Consider the following 25,168-nt stretch of genomic DNA (forward strand, 5'->3'; position numbering starts at 1 on the left):
AGTTCGCACTGTTTGTATGCAGTTGTCCAACAAGGTGGCCAACAAGTTGCTTTCAACAAGTAAGTCTAAGTCTAGTTTTTTTTTATAATTTGATTGTTTTCCGCTAATATGTAGATATAAATATACTTGAAAATGATGTGCATCATCGTTTGTGGGTATTTGCATACATTTGCTACTGGATGATAACACGTCGAAACTATTTCAACAGTTTGTTTTTTGTTTGCTGTGTTTTTGTGCTAATAAATAGCCTTGTAGTGAGAATACAGGATGCCATCATACCATTGGGGGATTTAAATGTCATCAGTTGTAGTATAATGTGTTCCAAGTAGGACTGAAAAAAAAGAGTAACAAGAAAAAAGTTTACAATGATGCTATCATGTTTTATTCATAGCTGTCACTGTAATTCTTCCAAAAGCTTCTTATCTGTGCAATTATATTAGTTTCTATCCAAAATTAATTAGAAATCCAAAACAGTCAGTGTTATCTAAATGGCTTATGTTTTGTGTCTTGTCCATGCATCCACGATTGTTTAGTTATTATCAGATAACTGTAATGCACTGGTGTGTTTTCTCTCTTCAGATTATGGATTCCAGGGCGATTGTGGCGAGAGCATCGAACAGTTTCTGGATGAAGATCCCAAGGCATCTGGTGGTTCTCTCCTCTCTGTGTTGTTTGATATCTGGATACTCACAGAGAGATAGAGCACATGAACTGATGTCCAGATATCCTCTTATTGATGGGTAAAGGATGTTTATTGTCGCCCACAGGTGACATTCGTCGAAATGAATTAATCAAAATGAAAATCCCCTCTACATCTGCTCTGTATTCTTGCACCCTTTCTCTCCATCTGTCAGTCATAACGACCTCGCTCTCCAGCTGAGGATACTTCACAACAATCGCCTGAGCCAAATTGACCTTCATAATGTCAGCAAAGTGTCCACTGACATCACCCGCCTCCAAGCAGGCCATGTGCAGGCGCAGGTATTGCAATTTAATCAGTCTTTCAATCCTGATCTGTTGTGATGTGATGTGCCTTTTAATTTCAGCATCTACAAAGTATATGCTGTGGAAAAATCAAACCTAAAATGACTGCCACTTTAGAAACTTAAATGTCTCTCTTGTTCTCTTGTGTGCTGTCCATGTCCCTTTGTCAGATGTTTGCAGTCTATGTGATGTGTGGGGCCCAGGAGAAGGATGCTGTGAGGCTGACTCTGGAACAAATAGATGTGGTCAGACGCATGTGCACCGAGTACCAGGACTTTGAGCTGGTTACATCTGCACAGGGTACAGTCCACTTCAACATGGTATTTCAGGCAATTTACCACCAAAACCATAATGGAGGTGAAAGAGGGACTGAATATAGTTGATTATCTACAATTACGATTCAGTGTTTTGTGATGCTGTTATCCTAGTATGGAGATACATAAAATACATCAGTAATTATGTGATTTATAAATCCATACTCTTAAATATGTCTTATTTACAATCTATTTTTAGGAAAAGAGCCATGGAAGTTATCATGATTTTTGAATCATAATAAGAAGTTCATCACTTTATTTGAATAATGAAATGTTAAACACTTGCAAACAAGTAATCATAACACAAAACATAATTGTGTTTTGTTTTTTTTTTTCTCCCAGAGAGGCATTCATTTTCGATAATTTGTGTGCTTTTAGTGTCATACATGTGTTTCTGTCGTTGTAGAGCTGGAGAACTCTGCAATGAGACATAAGATAGCCTGTCTAATAAGTATCGAGGGGGGCCACTCTATTGACAGCAGCCTGCCAGCCCTGCGGATGTTTTACCAGTTGGGGGTCCGCTCCATGGCCCTCACACATACCTGCAACACGCCCTGGTAATCATGACATTTGTTCTGAATGCATTACATAAGATTTATATATTGCAGAATATCAATGGTGGCTAAATGACTGTGGACACAGCACTATAAGATCTACATATCTACAGATATTTGAATTTTAAACTTCTTATAAAGCTACTGTAGCAATACTTTATATCAAAAGTGAACGATTTTCAATCATTTTGTCATAGTTTTCTTTAACATGAGCTTTTGTTGCTGCATTTAATATAAATGGCTTACTTACAGGGTTAGCTGAATGGAAAGGTCAAATGTGCTTACATTTTATTACCTTGATGCAAATGAACCTACATTTGTGCTCTCTTTGTAACCTGACATTGTGTGTAGCTAACAGGCTCCAGCCAGATGCCCTAAAAAGAGCTATATATGGATATATTTTACATAATGGGTGACACCGACCACATGATTTGTGGTTTTGACAATATTCTTTTTCAATGCAGGGCTGAATCATCTTCAAAACTTTATAATGTCTATCAAAGACAGAACAACAGCCTGACACACTTTGGGAAGGTAAGCCTAATGTTCAGTTTTATCAAAGAGTGTACAGTCTGCACAACAGACTTGCTGCATTTTTCACAGCATGTTTGCTGAGTTTATAATGAATAATAATGATACATTTATATTTACAGTGTTTTTCATAGTGCTCAACGACACTTTACATAAGTTAATAAAGATCATAAAACAGAATACACCAAAACACAAAATAAAATACACACAACACTAAAACCCACATAATATTATTCATATATTATTCATTCATATATATAGTTTTGAAAAGGTGTGTTTAGGGCCTTTTTTGAGAAGGTATTGGTACATGACGAAGCAGTGGAATTTTATCTTAAGTAAGAAGCTCAGTCACTTCTGCTGGTTTATTGAAGGTCCCAGCAACACCCAAAAGGAAATCAGGGATGCAGCCTTTGTTAATTATGCCCCAAAGCTACGGAGCACACAGATATATACAGATATATCTATATCAGATAAGCCAGCTCACTAACTAAAGCTACAAAAAAACAAAAATGCATCTGTTCACTCTAGCCTTTAACTAGCCTGGACTTTCCAAAGCTCTTCTTTTTTATGCTTCAGACTGCTGCAATTCTTTTAAAATGTTGTGTCTCAATTGATTTTATGATTTATGTTTTTTTGTAACTGCCTTGCTGGCCTGTTTTAAGCTCTTATGGAGCAAATAATGCCATTATTTTTAAGCACTGTGTGCAGCATTTCTTGTATAAAAGGTGCTATACAAATAAAGTTTGTCATTATTACTATTATTTTTATCAGTTGACATATATAGCAGTAGCAGTGCAGGCATAGAATTAAAAAAAAAAAGATTAATTTCAAATTGAAGTCATTGAATGTGACTACTAGCTAGTGCATTTTAAGTACTGAGTGAGTATTATATTTTGGACAACAAACATGAGGAAACTGTGTTATAACTTGTTACTCTTATTATTTTGTTCTTTGTAAAAGAAGTACACTAGAAGTGGCTGTGATTGTTTTGGTTATTTTAGTGCAAATGGTGCTTTTAAAAATATGATATAATAGTCATTTTCAAGCCTTGAGTCAGTTAGTGGATTGCTGTTATTAACATTGTTTTGTGCTCTTTAGTTGACCGTCTCAACAGCAGCATGTAGGACTTCCTCAATTGCTCTCTGCATGAGTGTGTTTACGTGCATGTACGTGCAGCCATCTCCTGTTGTTGCCTGAATTGTCTTCCTTCCTTCCCATGATTTTGTAAATGGCTTTTCAATGTGTTTTCGAGGCCGTTGTGGAGGAGATGAACAGACTGGGAATGATAGTGGACATCTCCCACACTTCTTGGGACACAGCCCGGGACGCTCTGAAGCATTCTAAGGCTCCCGTTATTTTTAGCCATTCATCTTCCTTCTCCATCTGTAACCATGGCCGCAACGTACCTGACTGGCTGCTGCACGATCTGGTGAGAAAAACAGTTCACTGAGCGATACATCGCTTATTAGTTAGTTGATTCATTGTTATCAGTCAAGTCACTGATTAATGTGTTGTAACTGTGATGTTTATGTGTAGCTCTGAAAACAAGAGTTCCTTTTCATCATTAACTTTTTTTTGTATCAGCAAAATCACACAATTCTGAACAGATTTCCACCATTAATTAATTATTCTATTCAGTGCACTAAGGCAGTGTCATTGATTCTAAATATCAAGGATGTACCTGCATGATCAAGAAATCAAGTTAACATATCATCGTTGACTTTTTGTTGTTTCATAACCTCCATTATTTCCATGTCCATGTTTTCTTTTCAATAGTTGGAAAGAACACATAACTACCATTAACTCTGGACTCATCATGCACAAACATGAAAAACCTGATTATGACACACTTTGTGAAATATAAGATCTATTTAAGATCAACTCTGGTATGATCAACTCAGATTCCTCATGAGCGAGCATGTTTCTCATTATGCTACATGCGTGCATGTCGCAAAACAGGCTGGTTTACTTCAGCACATGGTTGCAGGGATTTAGAGATTAGACAAGTATAAACCTGATGTTTTCCACATCCATCACTGCAACTGGTGAATGTTAGGGAGATGAAAATAAACGCTAGTTGTATCTGAAAAATGTATGTATACATAGTTCATTTTACCTGCTCCGTCTATGTCTCCCTTTTCATTAGACTTTGTAATGACTCTTCTGTGGTGTGTTTCAGAAAAAGAAACGGGGATTGATCATGGTGAATCTCCACAGCAAATTTATATCCTGCGGGGATGAAGCCAACGTCTCCCGTGTGGCTGGTGAGGCATCCATGTTGAGTTTTTTCTAAGTCATGAATTACATCTGTAGTGTGCATTTCTTATTTGCCAGATGATTTATTTGTCTTTACAGATCATTTTGATCACATTAAGAAGATGATTGGAGCTGAGTCGATAGGAATCGGAGGGGACTTTGACGGTGCTACGAGGTAATATTCACTTGCAAACATTTAACATACAGATAGAGGTCAAGGGACAGTAAGTCTCCATATCTTCTATTCTGTGATCAGGATAAGCGGGGATCTTCAGGGACACGACTTACACACATAGAAACTCATACTCATCTCTGACACTCTCCAGATCAATTTTGTGCTTTTGTTGGCCTGTCATGAAATCAGCACTTTGGCTGTCTTAGCTGTCAACAGGCTGAAAATTTGTGAAAAATCAGCAACTTTGCTACAGAATGGTTGGCACTGAATCATTTTTTCCCCTGCAGACAGACACAATCTACTTTAAATAGAAACATCACAAAACAAATGATACGGAAGGACTAGATTTGCATGTTTATTATTATTATTGCTTTTACACAATGATAAGTAACATATTAAGTTACACAAAACTGTCTGAACAAGTGGCTTCTTTTGCGAAACAAATATCTGCGAATCGAAATGTGTTTATTTTTTTGTCCACAGCTTTCCCAGGGGGTTAGAGGATGTGTCAAAGTATCCCACCCTAATCCAGGAACTCTTGCAGAGGAACTGGACTGAGAATGAGTTGGCTGATGTCCTTCGAAAGAACTTCCTGCGGGTGTTTGAGGAGGTGGAGAGGGTGAGCTAATAATATATTTTATGTCAAAGAAAAGCCTTCTCTGATAAATGAAGGGTAGGTTAGTAATTGTAAGGCATGTTTTCACTCCATGTCCACTCCATGAAGGACATAATGCTGTATTGTTTGGCAGAGTATGTCATAAGTTTGTATTCTTTTTATTAGTGTGACTCTGTATTGTATTTTTATGTCTGAAAAAAATCTCAACTAAAACCACTGCACAGAAGACTTCAAAAGCTGAAGCTGAAACTTTCTCTCTTGTCTCACTGCATTTCCCCAAGGTCCGAGATCAGTTGAGTTTAAACAGACCGAGTGAAGTCCAGATCCGAGTGGAGGAGGTACAGAACCCCTGCAGGCTCGTCCTCAGACCCCCTGACCCCAGAGGGCCTACTGGCCAGAATCCCTCCTCCGGAGCCCAACATGAACAAAAAAATCTGCTTATCCTGGCCATAGTTCTGTTCCTTTCCAGCCTTTTTATGATTTAATTAATATTTACAAACTAAGTTCAGCTTATTTTTTAAAGTGCATATTTGTAATATAAATAAGGAGGGCTTAAGGAGATTGCTGTAGCCATTTGTGGGTCATCCCAGCACCTCACAGGCCATTAAAGATAAGAGGAGATTCACTTTTTAAAATTTTTTTACCACCAGTACAAAAAAAAAACATTAAATTTGCAGCCCGATCTGGGGCATAAAAATGAAAACATAAAGAATATCAATTATTATGTAATATTTATTACATATGTAATTTGTTGTACATGTGCTGGCATATCTTAAAAAAGCTTATGATATGAAGGAGAATAATAGCTGCTTAATAAAACTACAGGGACGGCGCTCTAAGTTGCTTGAAATCCATATTTTTAGTTTTTGTTATATATTGTGAACAGTGATCAGGAGGCAAGATCACTAGGTTGATGGCAAAGGTAAACCCCTGAGTCTGTCACAATTAAATGTTCAATTTTGCATAATCATCGTATTTATGCTATACTCAGAGTTCTTTTATGAAGCACTTCAACAAAACAGTACAGGGGGAACAGTTAATAAACAGATTATTTTTATTTAATCATACAGCATAACACGATATTATGGAATTTTACAAAACATATTATGTGAGCTATTCTGCCCTCTGGCCAAAAAGAAAATTGTTTCACATGGAAATAACCAAAAAAAATCTTGAACTTAGATCAGCAGTTACTTAAAGAAACAGTGTGAAAACTTCCCTCATTAAGATTCAGATTCATGTATTGCCCAAAAAGTTGATAAGAATTTGCATTTTGATGTTTATGAATTTCACATTATTTATGATTTTTACATAACCACATTGGCATAGCCTCGTTGTTCCTTTAAAATGTTTTTGGCTTCACAAAAATACTGCCAATATAACGATTCCATTTAAAGAGTATACGTGCCAAACTTTTTCACAAAAAAAAGGACCAGGAGCATTCTTAGCATTGCATGATTAGTTTTTAATAACTGCACACTTTCACATGGTTCACTCCTCTTGGCTTGAACAGATCATTTAGTCAGCATAAAAATAAACAGTTGTTCTCTAAACGGTATGCTGGCCTGACGATACTGATCAGACCCAGCTTCTTAGGAAAAGGAAGATAAAAAACAGGACGTGAAAGTTCTTCTTCTTTGACATTTCAGTCTGGCCTGATTTGGCAGCACCTGTGTTTACCTTGGAAACAGCAAGTGCAGTTTAATACTAAAGCAAACACTCCATGAGCAGCTACTTCTTCGGAAATACACCACAATACATGCTGTAAGAATGTGAAGTTAGCCGATTTTAATCCAGTGCGGGAATGACAGACTCCGCCACTAACGATGAAAGCTACCATAAAGAAAGGCATTTACAATAGCCATTCAGTGTGTGCATATATTGAATGGCTATTGCAGAAAATATGCAGACCACAAATAGTATCAAAAAGTGGGTTTGATTTCATTGAAATCTTAAGGATTATACATGTAAATCAAGCCTTCTTTTTTGTGTGCAGATAAGCTTTTCAGGTCTGTAGAAAAGTACAAATGTAACAGTTCAAAAGTCAGTCATAAACATTTTTCAGTAACACAAATATCAGTCCAAAATATCATAAATTATAACTCTCTTTAAAAACTTGCTTTATGATCTCTGGCATGCCATCTTAGCAGCACAACCAACGTCGAGCACTGTATTCAACGTCCACAAAAAAAACATTTTCTTTGCCTCTGTGGGGAAATGTTGAAAAATAAATAAATAAATATAGATTCCAAAATACTCAAAGAGCTGTTTCAGAATAAAAATCTGCCATACTATTAAAAATGTAATACCATTATGTGTAGTACTCAGGATCTTCTGCCAAATTGTCAGGTTTGTTATCACATATGAAGAGGTATTTGTGACCTATATATAACAAATGCTGTCTAAAGTTTGTGTTTGACACACAAGTATTGATTTCTGAGGGAGAAAAATAACAGATCTCATTTGTAAAGAATGGCAGAGTCGTGAACGTACAGGTGGATATGTGCGCTAGTGCGTCCCAATATTCTACAAGAATAGAATAAACTTCCTTTGTACTGAAAAGTCCATACTTCACAATAAAGAAATACATGTGTCTACCAAAAGCTGTCTGGCAACACAGCAGGTGCTGCCTCATGTCCAGAGATGTAATGTGTTCTCATGAGACACATGCTCCTGTGTGGTAGCTAATAATTGATCATGAGTAGATGGTGATGACCTCCCGACCTCCGCCTCGGACCAGCAGCACTCTTTCCAAGCCTTCAGTCAACACCTCAAGAAACTCCATGTCTGAGGTACACATTAAGGATGTACAACAAGCCAAACAATCTTCTACACATTTTATGCAAGAACCCTTTTTGTTTGATAGTTTTGGCAAAGGATACAGTTCTCATCTCCATCTGTGTTCCGAGGTGGCCCTGGCATGTTGAGCAGCACTAATCGTGCATCATGGGACCTGTTGACTATTACCTCGTTCAGCTTCACAGCTGTATGCATTCGCCGCACATTTGACTGATCCCTGGAGGGCAGCAAGGGGGAGAAACAGGGAGTGAAATGGATTTGACTATTTTGAAGCAAGCTATCACTGTGTCAAACAGAGAAAAGTACAACAAGGTGAGGGAAAAAGGAGGTCAAAGGTTAAGCATTAAATGCTACAGGGTACTGGTTAAACGAAAGACTATGAAGAAAATGCTGAAGATAACAAAACGTGACTCACGGTTTTAGGCTCATGAGTTCTCTGAAGTTCTCGGGTGCATTGTTTCGGTTCCGCTTCTCAGCCTCAACCTTCTCTCTTGTCCATGTCATCTGGACCTTCTCTGGAGGAGCCTCCACCACTTCTTCTTCTTCATCTGAGTATAGACTCCCCATTCGCACCAATGAGTGCCTGTCCTTCACCAGCTGGGCCTGCAAGTGTCATTAAAATATCAGGTTGAGCACGTTGAACTCCCAAATTGCACTGCTACATACAACCATTAGTGACAATTCAAAAAATCCAAATATGAAAAAATAGCTGCCTTAAGTTTTTCAGCGATTTACCAAGCATAGAATATTATTTGATTTTATTTTTGATCTGTAAAAATATTTCAGGAATAAATGTAACACACAAAAAGCATACCTCTCTTTGTCTTTCTGCACTGGACAGCCTCATTTGCCTCAACATCTGGGATCTCTGCTCCATCATTAACGTTCGCTCATAGGTGTATGCTGAGATGTCGCTGTCATGCTAATTTGAAAAACACTGTGTTAATGGTTAGTCGTACTGAAACATTTGTCTGTGGAACATGGACGGAGTGAAGTAAAGGAATTCATGTTCTCGTCAACAAGTGTTTAACACTAATTTTCTTTGGAACAAACATTTCTGTGGCATCTTGTAATGGGCATCTAGTTTCAGTTGCAATTGTTATTACTGAGATAAATTTGTTCTCAGAAGGTTGTAGCCATTAAAAGCTTCAAACAAGTCTTGAATTTTGCTCTAGTGGTTGTGTAACAAATTGCCCTCAGGGCACAATTTAAGTTAAAAATTTGTGTAAGAGGGATTCTCACCATCTCCACCACCTCCACCTCCGCCTCTATTCTCAGCTGGTAAAGGAACGTGGCCAGATCTTTCTTCATCTGGATGCTGTTGTCGTCCATCTGGGCTACAGTGAAGATACGCATCTTACATTTCCTCCAAACCTAAAATGCAAAATCAACCGTTTTATTTCCACACGTCATAACCTGTGCAGCATCAAATGTGACAATAACTGCTCACAGAAAACATAGTTCAAAATAAAAGATCTTCAAAAAGGAAAGCTTCAAATAACACAACTAAAATAAACAAAGATTCAGAGTCAGCATGTGAATTTGGAGAGACAATATTTCAAGTTTGTTTTGTTTTTACTGTAAATGAAATGACATTATCGAAATATGTATAATTTTGAGCACAATAGTAAATCGACATTATTGACACATTTTAAGGTAGCCTATTGGATAACAACTCAGATAAAAGATATCTGTCATCTTACTTTGTGCAGTTTGAGCAGGAAAGGCAGCAGCATTAGCATCCCCCCATCATGAACGATCCACCAAACGTCAATGTTGCCATCTGTGAAGCGTTCGTGGTTGCTCGGGTAGAAGGACACATTTTTGGGCACCATCAGTGCCAGGTGCGCAGCTGTGGTACAGCGGACTGTATCTGAGTAGAGATGAAAACATGGAGATATGGATATTAACTGTATAGTATAAATGAATTTAGTAACAGCTTACATTATTTACAAGCCAGATAAAAGAATATAAGAAAATAACAGAATGCATTTAACATTCAAATAGTATATTCATATGAGTTTTTTCAATACTGATTGGACCTTTAAAGTGTTGTGTTAGTGTGAACAGTAAAATTTAGTGAGACTCTTACTGATAAAAGTCTTCCAGGCACGAGGATCCTCACTCTGTCTCCAGCCATACGGCCAGCCCATCACCACAGTGTTGTGCTTCATGCCCCCCAGACCACAGGACTGGATCAGATGGACAATACCTTCCCGCACCTTAGATGCCACCACGATCTGGCAGAAACCCTTAACTCGCTCAATCTCCATCATATTCTTAATGGCCTGGCAGGCAAAAATATTGGCGAACAGAACTTAAGTTCATTATCACAATAAGGAGAAAGCAGATAAACCATTTTTAAACAGTCATACATCATTAATACATAATGCCTTAAAAGAAAATTATCTAAAAGTTTGTATGTCCGAACTGATTATAGTGCGTGCCTAAAATGTACATAATAAGGATTTATATAGCAAAACAACTGTTCAACAACTGAAATTAAATTAATAATGTTTTACTTTCACTACCTCCTGTATAATACAAGCTCTAATAACACCTCCTGATGCATAATGCATGAATTTTGGCTTAGCACTAAGTGAATCAAGGATGTGTGATTAATTTCATGAGTTGTTGTCACACAAACAAGAGCAAACTTTGTTTCACTTGTTTAATTTTTTTACCAAACACATCGTATAATGAAAAATGTTGCCGCACCAGCCCCTTATTTTATCTGAAATGGCTCATTGGCACCATATTGTAGTGACAACAACAAGCTGTTTACAGGCATGCCCCTTGATTAAAGTGAAAAATGCTTCAAAAACAGTTGCTGAGGAAGAAATGTCACAAAAATTGAAAATTCACATTGAAGCATGTTTTCGCTTGGCTGTGCTTTTCAAATTACAAAAGGTGGTCATTTGTAACAATTAGTTGCAACACAGTCAGCATCAGAGTACAATGGAGAATTGTATGGAGCATGTACAGCATACATACACCTCTTTCTAGTATTTACCTGCTCAGCTGCCTGCATCTCCCCATAGCTGTCCAGGAAGTTGCCCTGGATGACAGAGCCAACAATGGTGAGACCCTTTCCTGCCTTCAGCTGTGAGGCAAAGGTGAGCAGACGGGGATATTTCACATGGAGGTCTTCATCCAGCTTTAACAGAACAAGCAACTGAGGTCTGTAGGGCAAAGAGTCAAAGGCAGACAATATGAGACAAAGGCCTAGATCAAAAATGTCTCTCTGGTGTCACCTAAGTAATAAAAACAGAAACCGTTATCGTTTCCACTGGATGCATTTGAATAGACAACACAGATATAAAAGTATGCTAGTTTTCATCTATCAAAACAAAATTAACTGAGTGGCCATTGGGAGAAAGATGGTAGAGAATGCTAATTGGATTTTGTTGAAATTGCATATTTAAGGTGCCAGTGTAAAGCACATGTAATTTGCAGTGTGATTTGCAGGTTGAAACACATCTGGATGTCCAACTTTAAACAGGGATAAATGTGGCTGAAAAAAAAATTGTTGAGACATCTAGGACACACAAAAGCATTACTTCTATAGCATTTAAAGATCCCACATTATGCTCATGTTTAGGTTCATATGCGTATTGTGGGTTTCTACAAGAATATGTTGACATGCTTTATGTTCAAAAGCCATTATTTTCCTCAAAACTTCTGTGCTGAAACATCTGTATTCTAGTGCAGCGTTTGTTGAGCGCCATATGATTGTATTGCATAGTGATTCAGCTTATTGAAGGTTTCACTGGAATTGCTTTGGCAACATTTTGGATCAATGTTCATTTCCTCTCAGCTAATGTAATTCCCTTACACTGCAAATCGTCACCAACCAGTAAACTATAAAAGATAATTTATAGTTTCCTTGATCACCAACAGGAAACACAAAGAAACCAAGTTTGAAAGTTTTGACAACTTGTTTAAAGGGACAATGACTGAATACAGACAGCATTTCTCTGTGGGTTGTGCATTTTGATAATTTTACAGTATTTATAAAACACTTATATCTGCTGTATAAAAATAAAAAAGACAGAAATCTGATTTTGTTTTTGTTTTTTTGACAATATGTCCCCTTTAAATTACAGTAGTTTGCCTCGATTCAGGTCTGTATGTACTACAATTGAAAAAAAGTCATAAAAATGCTGCTGAGACAACATTTTTTGTTACCTTAACATCTAAATATCTCTCACTTGTCTACCTTATCTATCCCAGTTTTAACGGTTATGTCTATACATTTTCTGACCACAGAATCATGTTGTCAATGCAAACTGGGCTGCCTTATTTCCATTTTAGATTTTCCTACACTCCAACACTCCTACTTATCAAGACTACTTATTGTGTCACTGTCATTGCATTTAAAGTGAAAGGAAAAAGAGGAAGAATAGCATCACAGTAATTACGGGACAAAGTGACAAGTTAAATTACTGGAAATGCCCAGGAAGCATGCTATAAATCAGAAAAATGAAACCCTTCCTCTGACCGAAACTGTTTTAAATACATACTTGACAGATGGTACTTACTCATAGAGTGTCAATATCGATAACAGCCGGTGTAAATCTCTCATATGTTGCTTATTTTGTTTGGCATTATCATCACTCTGGAGGACCATTTTTATAGAAGCTAGAGAATCTATTATTTATTACATTTGTCCATCTGGGTGCCACACGTTTCTCAAATGCCACTGACAGGATTTTGATAAAAACTTGCAGCTTCGCTTTAATCCAACATTTTTAGAATTTAACACTGGCTTTGGTAAAATGCTAACAATGTAAATTATTTGTTAAACGGTTAGAGGAGTGACAGCGTGACATCTTTTATGCTGCTAAATTTATAGTCAGTGCAGTCTTCTCATAACTGAACACAAATGTGTCAGCATCTATTATATCCCAACATGCACTGTGGCTCCTGAGAAATGCAGTCCAAAGGAGTTTTTGGGGAGACATTCACAGTAGCCTCTGTATCTGTATCTGTACCTCCAGTTCTTGGTGTGCGGGGGTCCGACCTCTAGTCTTAACAGGGCATATCGTGCAGCGCTAAGGGACAGTCCTCTTATACCATCTCCCCACTCCTTCTCTGCTCTGTTGATTGTGAGTAAAGGAGAAAAGAAACAGACATAAGGGACGACAATTTAAGTGACCCGCTGTCAACCAGCATCCACTACAAATATGCAGCGATCAGACAGAAACACAGAGCAACAACCATTATCACCCCATACCATAAAAGAATGCACTGTAATAGGACTGCAAATTGAGTGAACATACTAATTAGACCCCAGACATACCCCTGGTACTCAATGTACTTGTAGATCATCCCAGCAATCCCCATGGCCACAATAGCATAATACCAGGAGGAGATGAACATTAGAGCCAGACACATACTCATGCCAAGGAAGGACAGAGCCCTGAGGGTTTGACACATAAAGCATCAAATCATTTTTCTGGATACAGAGGACAGCATTGTTACAGTCTGTATAATGCACTGGTCAAGGTGACTGGAGCATAAACCAAATGGTGGTCTTGTACTCAAATAGTTGTCGATATGAATGCCTGAAACAGCCAGGACAGTCAGGGAGAGGAGGTTCACCTGTACTCACCAGTGGTAATATCTAAACCTAGGTCTCCAGTTGGGTGTGCGTAAAAGAGTCTGAACAGCACAGGCTAAGTTCACAAAGAGATAGCACATCAAGAAAAACCTGTTGAATAAAGACAGAAGAATTTTCAACTGTAGGAGATCATAATGCATAATCTGTGGTCTAACATTGTTGGCCTTAACCCTTTAAAACCGTGACATCACTTTTCTTGTGCTGCTTTCAGATGCTGTTCATAATATTTTAACCCTTGAACCCTGAGCAAATTGGCTAGAGATGCCCCACAAACTGAAATAAATTAGTAGATTTGGAAAATTACATTTAAAATTATGCTACATAATTATTGGCATTTTTAAGCACTTTTTCCAAGTCTTGCTTGTGTGTTTGTTCCTGTTTCATTGTTGTTTTTTTGTTTGCTTTTGTTTTACAAATTTTCAAATACATTTCCCGTAGAAATGACCCAAAAAACTAGTGAGAATTTATGAATTCTTACTAGTTTTTTGGGTCATTGCTTCTGTTGTTGCTCAGTGTCTTCTTCCAATGTTTATGAGAGAAATCAAGCCACTAACTCTGGTTTCAAAGGGTTAATCAAACAGGAAATTAAGAAATTCGTGTACACAACAAATTTGTGAGAAATTAATGTGTGATTTATGTGAAGCATATACCTGGCAAATGTCATATTAATGCTTACATGGAAAGTATAGGAGCCACCATATCCAGCGAGGCAATAAGGATGCCCAGCTCTGCTATGAGACCAGTCAGTAATAAGGCCCATGTAGGCTCTCCATTGTTCTTTCCATGACCAAACACCTGAGAAAAAAAAATTCAAAACCTTCACACGTAGCAATGCAAATCACTTCGTTTGGTACTGCATCATATTCAAATAAGCTTGCAAGTCAAATATTAGCAAACATTTCCAGCTAAACATACTGAATGTGATTTAAAGGTTATTTCTGAATATTCAAATGATCAAGTTTTGGAACTAACAAACAGACTGGTGTCTCTGACTGTATGTCTTCTAAGTCTCTAGCAGCAATTTCTATTGCTTGCAGTGATGGCATTTTTTTTTTTTAGAGAATGTGAACTGGTTACACAATGTGTCATTGACAGAGTGCACTGTCCCACCCTGAGGAAAGGAATGATGTTGTCCTTGGCAATGGCCTGAAGGAGTCTGGGAGCTCCAGTGAGGGACTGCAGGCCTGCCCCAACTGTAGAGAAGAAGGAGCCAATGACAATAACCCAGGGAGACGGCCAGGACAGCGTTCCCACCACCAAGTTTTTTCGAACGGCGTCCCCAAACCTGCAAGTACATGCTGACTTAATATGACTTGACTTTTATGATAAGGTTATCTCCTTTTCAATTGTTAAATTTTACTTGACAAAAATGTTTTCATGGTGCAAACTTCTACACAAACAGACTTACTTATCCCTTAGGACTACTCCTTCGATGCAAGAACCAAACAGGACCACAGAAGTAAAATCTGAATACAAGAGGTCAAGGAGCTCAAGGTGGCACAGAGATGTGTATCAAATCTATTTTTTAATTCTGTTTGAGGCGATAAAGATTGCTGATTTTATTGCGTTCAGTCTCCAAAATAAGGATACAAACAAGTGAAGTAGTGGTAATGGCTAAGATAGTTCCCACAGGGATGGACTTTTGAGCATCACGGAGATCACCAGATCTGTTGGAGCCTGCCATGATACCTACAAGAAGAAATAGACAGCTGATAATAACAGAAAAGATGCAAAACTTCTTTAACTGTGCCACCTACTGACTGGATTAGAGAGAGGTTTGAAGCTGTTGTATTTTTGTGCATCTGCAAGGCAGATTTTGTTTTTGCAATTACTTCTGTAAAAAAAAAAGCACAAATTACACTTTGAATTCTATGGTTTGTTAAGAAGAAGAATGAGAGGTAGAAAAAGAAGAAGAATGAAAGAAAAAAATCTTATTACAGTTTTACAGAAACAGGCTGAGATTTGTGGCATATTAGCACTTTTTTTTGCGGTTTCTATCATTGTTATACCTGTGGCAGATGGAAAGAAGATCCCCACCAAAAGTGTGAATGATGTTGCGATATCTGCTGACACATACATGCCGAAGTTCTCCATGGCACCATGGGCATCGCCTGACGGTAGCCCCTCTTTCTCTAAGATCTCCCCTTTCTGTTGGTAGTTGCCCCACATGTTTTCTATAACACAGAACAGACATACATTGTTGGCAACAAACTAAGAGCGTGACATCCTATCAGTTTTGTGTGTTAATCATGAGGCAGGACGTTTCATAATAAAGTGTTAGAATATTCTGATGGAAAAGAACATATTGATTCTCAACTTTAGATTTGTAGCATAATTTGCAAAGTGCAATTTGGCACTGACTGGGAAAACCAACACTGTACTCCACTCTTTTTTAAGATTTTTTTATTGTCTGTTGCCTTTATTTGATCGCACAGCTATTAGTGTGAACGAGGGAGATAGGGTATGACATGCAGCAAAGGGCCGCAGGGTGGAGCTGAACCCGCAGCTGCTGCAGCGAGGACATAGGCCTTTCTACATGGGGTGCCTGCTCTACAAGGTGAGCTATTTGGCACCCCAATACTGTATGCCACTCTTCAATCAGCACGTCTACACTATTGATATATACACTTGTAACAGTCATTACCTTTATTATTTATCAAAATTTGATGCTGTATACTTTAATCCCTGGTTACCTGATGATAAATTTACCTCGAATAATCCCACTGCCCAGTCCCGGGATACCCTGTATCTCTGTGACATTGTTCTGAAGGAAGTAGTCATCACACTGAGCACTGCTCATGTTCCCCTGCACACAGAACCTTTCCCACAGCTGACTGGGTACTGTGACGTTGCCCTTTGTCACAGTCTTAGCACACACATCGAAGCGATCTCTGACCAGCGTCCTGTTTCCCAGCATACAGATCCTACAGTATAATAACATGGACAGACATAAAGTGAGAACTGTTTTAGTCTTCCTTATTTCCAACACTATCTTTGTCATCATCATCTTTCTCAGTCTGGTCTTCATTCTAAATGTCTTCTTTATCATTATGACCAAAAGTTAATTCAACTATTAGAAGGTCAATTACAGTCCAAGTATATGACTGAAAAGTAAAACTGCAAGAAGAAGATAATGAAGAAGAAGAAATAGAAGAACAAGAACAAGAACAAGAAATGTGAAACATTTCTAAATGTGAAATCCACACCACACTAAATTAGCACTCTCTCCCTCATGAAAACCACTACAACCTGCTAAGGTCCCCATAGTTTACACTACTTTCTGTTCAAACACATGTTTATCATAGCAAACCCTCTCTAAAGACTTACGGGAATTCTGGGGGATGAGTCAAGGATTTGAATGCTCCAGCATAGATAGAGACAATTGAGATGATGACGCAGGCCAGGAAAAGAGAGGCCAGTTTGTTGACATATTTGACTCCTACAAAAACCACCACAGCCATCAGGCTGAGGCAGATCGAGCCGTAGACTCGCATATTGTTCAGCATGGCGCTATCACTCCCGAGGGGGTCTGTGGCATGAAAGATGGCCGCTTGGGGGACCAGATATTTCTAAGGAGAAAAAAATAGCAACAGGGGCATGTAATGGCTGATAGTTTTTAGGAATTGTATCGTATCCTGGCATAAAAAAAAGAGCTAAAATGTAACATCCCAATAATATTTTTAGCAAACTGACCAGGAAGATTTCGATGGCCCCCAGTATGTACATGGCAGAAGCAAACGTGGTGCCCAAGTAGAAGCACAGACCCACAGCTCCTCCAAACTCAGGGCCGAGGGAGCGGGAAATCATGAAGTATGCCCCTCCAGCTACAACAGGGAAACAAAGTGTTACATACAGAAAGCAATGAAAAGCCCACAGTCTGTATGCAGTGAAAGTAATAGTACATTTCTACTGCCCCCAAGTGGAAAAATATGGAATGAAGAATTTTACTTCTACATCTGCTCAGAGCATGAGCTGATTATGAGACAGAAGGCCTCCTTGGCACAGATGTGCAAAAGGCCCCACTACCTCTCCAACATAGGAGCAAGACAAACAAAATGTGTTGGCTTTGCATATCTTTGCAGTCGTTATTCATCTCTTTGTGTATTTTTGAGGTAAGAATGTGTCTTTTTGGTCAGTTTGTGTCCCTTGTGCATTTCGTGCCTCTTTGTGATTGTTTTGTGGAGTCTTTTTATTTTTATCATTTGTGTTTCATTTTAGTCATTTTGTCTCTTCCTGTTTTTTGTGTGTGTCTCTTTTTAAAAAAAAATTGTCCTTGTTGGTCAGTGATTATTTTGTGTTTTTTGTAGTCGTTTTGTGTCTTTTTTATCATTTTGTGTCTCATTATGGTTGTTTTGTGTCTCAACCTGGTCAGTACGTGTTAGTTTGAATGACATTATGCAGGTAAAGGCCAGGGGGGTCCCTGACACATTGGGCCCCAAGAGCTTCCTCAGGTAGGCCCAATTAGTAATCTATTCATGGCTCAAAGCAATATTTATTGGATAATGTTAAGTTTTAAACTATTTTACAGAATCTTATTTAAACACAACAGAGTGACAAGGTTCAAAGTCTTACCTGGAACAACCCCATTAGTTGCAATGGCACTCATTGATATGGCTGTGAGCATTGTCTGGAGAGGAAATGGGAAAATATGATTAATATGGAAAAGGACACACACACAACCATCATGGCACCTTGTGGGGGCTAATATAAAAATGATCAAATTGACCACTGAAACTGACACAGTGCCCATCTAAGAGAGCAAATTCCTGTTGCTGATGTAACCATGTGGATTTTATTGACTGGTTTAGCAACAGAAACTGGCCCGCTTTGTGTCTACGTGTGTCAGTGTACAGTACTCTGTGTGTGTGTGTGTGTGTGTGTGTGTGTGTGTGTGTGTGTGTGTGTGTGTGTGTGCTCATACTAACACACGAGCAGCACATGAGGACGATCAGGAGGGACTGCATGATGCCTGCCATCCCAACAATCCACGTCAGTCGGAGGAAAAGAATGACACCAAAGATGTTCTGCAGGCACGGCAGGTAGACTCCCATCAGAGTGCCCATGTTGGGAGACTGATAGAGAGAAAGAGGGAGAGAAGGAGGGAGGGAACAAAGAGAGAAAGGGGAGAATATTGACTGTGACATTTCAGGAAACAAGTGTATCGATCATTTGTATTGATTGATGCACTTTTTAAAGGTCATTCAATCATGTTATCAGCTCTTTGCATGTATCCAGGTCTTACACAGCTACAGTCTGACTGCGAAACGTGCAAAGGCATAAGCAATCAATCAACAACTCCTAATACAAAACTAGAACTTGGATAGAGAGCCAGGGAGAGAGCCAGGGGTGGAGGATACTGTTTCTAAACCTGCAAAGACTGTGTATGCACAATTATTTAAAAAAAAAACAACTAAAAAGGCATAGTGTTCCTCTACTCTACCCGGAACTACTGACCTTGGGGGTCTTCCTACGTGAGGTCTCAGCGCTCTCCTCCTCTTCATGCTCTTTGGCTCCCTGGGTGATGTTGGTGTAGCTGACCAAGCGGCTGAGCAGAGAGGAAACCTTCGGCCGTATGTCAAGCTCCTCCTGGAGCAGACAAAGGGGACAGAGGGTAAATAAATGACTTTGGTATCAGGCTATAATCTGAAATATTGAAAAGTTTAAAAATAAAATAAAGCACACCTCAAACAAAGCCAGATTCCTGTCATAGTAGTCATTCCTCTTGCTGGCAGCATCAGCACTGTTGAGAAATGGACTGTCTTCTTTATGATTCCCATGTCCTGTTGGAGAGAGGGAAATGGCTTATAAATATATACAATTTGAGATATAGGGGTCAAACAAATATACATTCCCCTGTCAATAAATCAGGCAAATATTGTTGTTCAGATATATTGAAGACATTGTGGTAATACCTAAACTGCAACATCAAGTCAATGTGCTTCACTGATTTCTATGAAAGTTTGTTAAACCTGCAATAATATATGCATCATCTTGTTAGTCCAGTGTGTAGGACTAAGGAACATCTATTGGTAGACATTATATATTATATTTATGACTATGTTTTCATTAATCTATAATCTCCTGAAAAAAAAGAAAAAAGAATTGTTGTGTTTTCATTACTTTAGCCACTAATGTCTACATATGGAGCAGGTCCTGTCCACAGGCTCCACCATGTGGTTATGTTTCTACTGTAACCTAGAGTGGACAAATCAGACACTGGCTCTAGATAGGGCTATGAGCATTTTAGCATTTTCACATTTTCATGTCAGCCACTGTAGTTCTCCTAAATTCTTGGCACACGGGAGAATTTTCAATCCTGCATCCTCACTGCTGTCTGCCACTAAATCCTACACAACAGAACTTAAGGTAATGCTTATTTACTATAACATTCAGACTTTTGTGTCCGTACTGATTCAAAGTAATGCTCACTTCAATTTCTTATATAAGATACTATTAAAAATCTATTTAATAATTTTAAAAATGAATAATTTACAGTTTAATGATGTGTCAGTTTTAGTTTACGTTATAGACAACTTAAAATAAATTGAAACGACAGTGGACCTACGATCAAAAGAGTCATAATTGCAGCCACAATGGTTGTCTTACATGTGGTAGTTGGTAAAATTGTGGCATTACATTGTATAAGTTTTAAGTTAATTAGAGATGAATAGTCATTAATGGATAAACAATAAAACAGTTGTGGTTTTCATCAGTATCACCAATTTGCATAAAAAAATAAAACAAAATCACTTTTTAGAAACAAACTGTATTTGTAACTATTGTAACTAGTAAAAGGTTTCAAAGACTGTGAATTGTGGCATTACTGAGATTAAAAAAAAACAAAAAAAAAACAGCGGAGCACTATTTTCCATGGCAATCCTTTTCAATTTTCAGTTAGCTTTGAACTGTCACTATTAATTATGATTTACACATCTTAATAATCTCCACATAGAAGTGAACTTCAGAAACACAACTCATGCAGCGAAGCTGCAGTGAAAGGCCAAATGTAACACAGACCAACAAAGCAAAGTCAAGGTGATAAACAGGCATATAATTAGATTTTACTCTCATTAACTTCTGCTTTTGAAGGAAAGAATCAAGCAGAGAAGCAGAGCACAGTGCCTGGGGCAATTATTGCACGCAAAGTAGCACTGCAAACGTTATCACACACACACAGACACACACACACACACACACACATTCACATGCGTGCACACACCTCATTACCTTGAAATTACCTAACCTTGGGTTATTAGAGCATGTAAACTTTTAACAGCCACATCTCAAAACCCATATTAAGCCTGCAACAAAAAGTCTGCCAACTTACCAAGTGGGCATGAAATAGAAACAATAATCTCATAAGTGTTGAAAATATACCAGCTTTGTTGTGAGTGAGTTGGTTAAGCTTCAGTGCTGGTCTTCACTCACCTGTGCTCTGAGTCCAACTGCTGCTAGTATCACTGTGGGTCAGCATAGTTATGAGCTGTGTGCAGACTGCAGCAGAGTACTCTGTGCTCTCGCTAGGAGAACAGTCGATTACTATCCAGGACACCCGGTCACCCAGGATGAATACTCATTCGGGGGCCTGATCTAATACATGGTGCACGCTTAGGGGGCTGAGAGGTGGGGAAAGGAGGGTACAGTGATAACTCACTGACTAACACACACATGCACAGCACATGTCTGCTCATAACCATGGGTTGGGCTGCAGGTAGCTGAGAGAAGTGGAGTATGACAGTGTCTGTATTCCTACATTGTACTGATGTTCAGTGTCAGTCACATTTTATGCAATAAGCAAAACAGTGGGCCTCATGTAGGAAGTTATTTTTGTTCTTATCCATATTTTTTTCTTATTTTGTATGTATGGAGGAAAAAAGTAACAAAAAGTAACTTTTTTTCTCATACAGTTTTTTGGTAGCCTTGCACCTACATGTCTGTAGAATTATACTCTCAACTTATTTTGTTTGCACCCTTTGATTTCTGGAATTAAACAAAGTTTCCTTATTTTTGCACTTCTCTTAAGTCAGCATCAGGGTAAGTGTAAGGGCTCCCCTTGACCTTCACCTGCAAAATGTAACTTAAAGAGACAAAAATATCACGAGGAAAACAAAATGAACAAATAAAACTACACAGAGATGCAAAAAAAATCTAAAAGGAGATTAGCATCTACTGTAGATATAGACACAAAATAACCACAAAGAGACACAAAATGACAAAAAAGAGATGCGAAGCAACTACAGAGACTCAAAATGAACATGAAGATATAAGACTACAAAGAGATACAAAGCAAATAATAATAAAAATAAAAGACTTAAAATTATCTCAAAAAGGGGCAAAACATCCACAGACACAGGACAACTAAACAGAGTTACCACCAAAGCAAACAGAGAGATGCTCAACAACTACAGAGACTCAAAACAACATAAAAAAGGCTAAATAAGTACAAAATCAGTGTATCCTGTTCCTATGTGAGGTGGTGGGGACTTCTGCATGTCTGTGCCCAGGGGCCTATTGTCTCATAACCTTGTTCCAAACTCTAACATTACACAGCTGGAGCACAGCGATGCCTGGAAAGAAATGAGAGTAAAAACAGTAACAACACTGTCCTCTAGTGTCATCATGCTGTCAGTGGTTTGGGGTTAAGCATTTGTGTTCAAAAAAGCAATGGGGGGAGACTACTGCAGTTGGGATAGAGGCCTTAATTAATTTAAAAAGACATCTAGCATTTTTGAAGCAATTCAGATGGATGTTGCTCCACCATCTGCTATATAGTGAAATATGTTCTGATGTGCAAGAACTGTTACTTAATCAGTGCTGCTCCAAACACTGTGTTCCACATGACTTTCCTCACAATACCAAACCTAAAATAGTTCAGCTTCTCACTCACTCCACTTGTTGGACCAGAAAAACAAAGGTATTTTTAACGATAGGGATGACGAGACAGTGGGGGTCTCTTTTTAATAACCTCACATTAAATGCCGAATTACAAAGATTAAAGATTAACTGGTTTGTTATGAAGGCACACAAGAGTCATGCTGTGTGCACAGAGCAGCACAGAGGCTTTACGGCAGCATGTGCCGACATGTCACCGGTGCCCCCACCGAAACACCACACCACCACTGCCAGGAGATCAAAGAGTGTCTGTGCTGCGGGACTGACAAATTAACAGAAAGGTGAATCAAAAAAGAAGTTAAGCACAGGCTGATATGACTTTTACTTTCCACTGACTAACTATCTAGTAACAAGCTACTGTACCTCTTTACTCTTTATCGAGAGGTTTCTCAGCAAAAATGATATGTATAGCTGTTGGGGTGCACTGAATATTATACTTGCAACCAAGTTGAACACAAATATAAAGAAAAAACATACACTGTATTCATTAGCCTAGATTAAAAGTACTATTTGAGCTATTGTATTTATACATGCCAAATTCTGCAGGCTTCAGAGACGACATGTAAGCTACCAATGCCCCTGGCTGTCACCATTCAATTGTAGTTCCAGTCCGACAACAGATGTTTTGACAGACTAACCATGTGTCTGGGTATAATTTGTGCTGTGTTTTTTCCAAGAGAAGATGCTACGTTGTCAGGTCTTTTCAAAGTACAAAGTACACAACAGAACAAATGTCTCGGGGCAAATCTGAAAGACAAAGTCAATATGGTTTATGATTTGTTATAGGTCTGTCCAACCATTTCCAGAAAATAGCTCCTGCAAGAAAAACTTTTGACCATAGAGGACATTTGTTTACTTGATCTAGACTGCACAGTATACTTGGGTGGGATATTTTGAGTATGGGAGTTTTACAGTGGTCTTTAAAGAGGACATTTTCCAAACAACTAATGTTAGAGAAAGAAAGAAAGTGCACTTTTTTAAGCCGATTAGTCATGGAAAACAATATCCTTGTCCATTAGCTACTTAGGGTTTGAAAAAGCCTCTTTGCTAAACTTCCTCTTTAATAAACACTTAGGACTTAACACTGTGAGGGAGAGAAGTAATACAGCTAACTCTACTTTGTACAGTTAGTTGGCAGGAATGCTGATTATGTGTTTGGAGGCTGTATGTGTTAGTGTAAGTATGGGTATAAAAGAGACAGTGAAAGAGACTGTATCTGCGTGTCCTTTGCTCAATTTTTCTTTTTTCATCACTCCTGCTGCTTTTTTACAATGTGTGTTATTCTTAGCTAGATGTAAATATGAAACTGGGTTGGGTAAATATGATACAACTACTGCATGACAGAGGCTCAAATTCTTAAAGGATAAACTTGTTCTCTATTTTGCACTGCATTCAGCTCATTGTTCTTGTTTCTGGGCCTGTAAAATGATCCTCCAAATACTCAGAGCCACTCTGACCTCTTTACTGTCTGCACTCTACCAGCTTTGCTTTTTCCAACAGACTGCGTGAGGGGGAAATAGTGTTTGAGCAACCATTCCAAAGACTGAGCTACAACCTGACATGACTTATCTGGAGTCCTGCTATGCAGAAACCAGTCCAGCAACATCCGTGACCTAACTTCCACTACTGAGGTTACGGAGGTCCAAAATCTAACAAAGTCCAGTCGGGTCATCATGTGTTTGCATTTGTCTACAGTACAGAGCTAACCCAGTTGGCAAACATTATGTTAGTTACAGTGTGGTGCAGCCCTGTGGAGGCAGGATTCAACATTGTACTGTATGGTATTTTTCATAGTTGCAAATAACATCTTATAACTGGTGCATGCCACGTGAAATTCGGCTTAAATATATCTAATCAGAACTACATCATTTTGGAAACCTACATTGCCATCATTTTCATATTGATCATTTACTGATTGACAGCTTCCTCAACATCCCACAATGCAATGTAAAATCCAATCTTAATCCAATGAAATAACCTAAATTACACATAAATGTTATTTGCATGTATTGTTAGGTAGGCATATAGTTACCCCAATCTCCCTTTAAAGACCTGCATTATATATTTCAGCATATTCTGTCATGTTGGTCATGAAAATGCAATGTGGTGGGTAGACATTTTCCAAAAACATGATGCCAGGCAATCCAATTTTAAAGACGTAAATTATTTTCTTTTTCAAAAATTGCTTTTAGCTTATATAAAGATGTTTCTTGCATTGTACTTTTAGAATTATGCTGTGGTGATAGGCCAATGATAGCTGTAACGGCTGAGTTTCATGCAGAGCAGCATCTGAACTGAGCAATGGAATGCTAACCTGCTGAGCCATACAGCAAAACACATTAGCTTTGATGTGTGCTAATGATGAGAAAAAGGACAGCAGTTCAGCCTGATTACCTCAGGGGGTAAAGGTGGGTGGGAAGAGGT

General features: G+C 38.4%; 2 protein-coding genes across 2 annotated transcripts in view; one reads left to right on the forward strand and one right to left on the reverse strand.

The window, feature by feature from the left end:
* On the forward strand, positions 1-7,318 carry dpep2 (dipeptidase 2). The gene is made up of 11 exons (XM_042516631.1): positions 1-59; positions 580-740; positions 855-981; positions 1,155-1,284; positions 1,705-1,855; positions 2,317-2,386; positions 3,636-3,812; positions 4,563-4,647; positions 4,739-4,814; positions 5,298-5,433; positions 5,712-7,318. The coding sequence occupies exons 2-11, from the start codon at positions 583-585 to the stop codon at positions 5,913-5,915; spliced, it is 1,314 nt and encodes a 437-aa protein (XP_042372565.1). The 5' UTR covers positions 1-59; positions 580-582; the 3' UTR covers positions 5,916-7,318.
* slc12a4 (solute carrier family 12 member 4) overlaps positions 6,467-25,168 on the reverse strand; it is a 23,687-nt gene continuing 4,985 nt past the window's right edge. Inside the window, exons 2-24 of the mRNA XM_042516538.1 lie at positions 19,535-19,632; positions 19,307-19,438; positions 18,778-18,924; positions 18,425-18,479; positions 17,546-17,676; positions 17,180-17,421; positions 16,562-16,776; positions 15,862-16,026; positions 15,443-15,541; positions 15,261-15,318; positions 14,963-15,137; positions 14,529-14,647; positions 13,844-13,942; positions 13,532-13,651; positions 13,224-13,328; positions 11,243-11,411; positions 10,322-10,517; positions 9,933-10,102; positions 9,472-9,603; positions 9,044-9,151; positions 8,645-8,832; positions 8,313-8,446; positions 6,467-8,217 (exon numbers count right to left, since the gene is read on the reverse strand). Coding sequence (XP_042372472.1) covers positions 8,126-8,217; positions 8,313-8,446; positions 8,645-8,832; positions 9,044-9,151; positions 9,472-9,603; positions 9,933-10,102; positions 10,322-10,517; positions 11,243-11,411; positions 13,224-13,328; positions 13,532-13,651; positions 13,844-13,942; positions 14,529-14,647; positions 14,963-15,137; positions 15,261-15,318; positions 15,443-15,541; positions 15,862-16,026; positions 16,562-16,776; positions 17,180-17,421; positions 17,546-17,676; positions 18,425-18,479; positions 18,778-18,924; positions 19,307-19,438; positions 19,535-19,632 — 3,149 coding nt within the window. The 3' untranslated portion in view covers positions 6,467-8,125. The remainder of the gene's footprint in view (positions 8,218-8,312; positions 8,447-8,644; positions 8,833-9,043; positions 9,152-9,471; positions 9,604-9,932; positions 10,103-10,321; positions 10,518-11,242; positions 11,412-13,223; positions 13,329-13,531; positions 13,652-13,843; positions 13,943-14,528; positions 14,648-14,962; positions 15,138-15,260; positions 15,319-15,442; positions 15,542-15,861; positions 16,027-16,561; positions 16,777-17,179; positions 17,422-17,545; positions 17,677-18,424; positions 18,480-18,777; positions 18,925-19,306; positions 19,439-19,534; positions 19,633-25,168) is intronic.

Source organism: Plectropomus leopardus, chromosome 1, assembly GCF_008729295.1.
Source record: "Plectropomus leopardus isolate mb chromosome 1, YSFRI_Pleo_2.0, whole genome shotgun sequence".
In the NCBI taxonomy this organism is placed as follows: Eukaryota; Metazoa; Chordata; class Actinopteri; order Perciformes; family Serranidae; genus Plectropomus; species Plectropomus leopardus.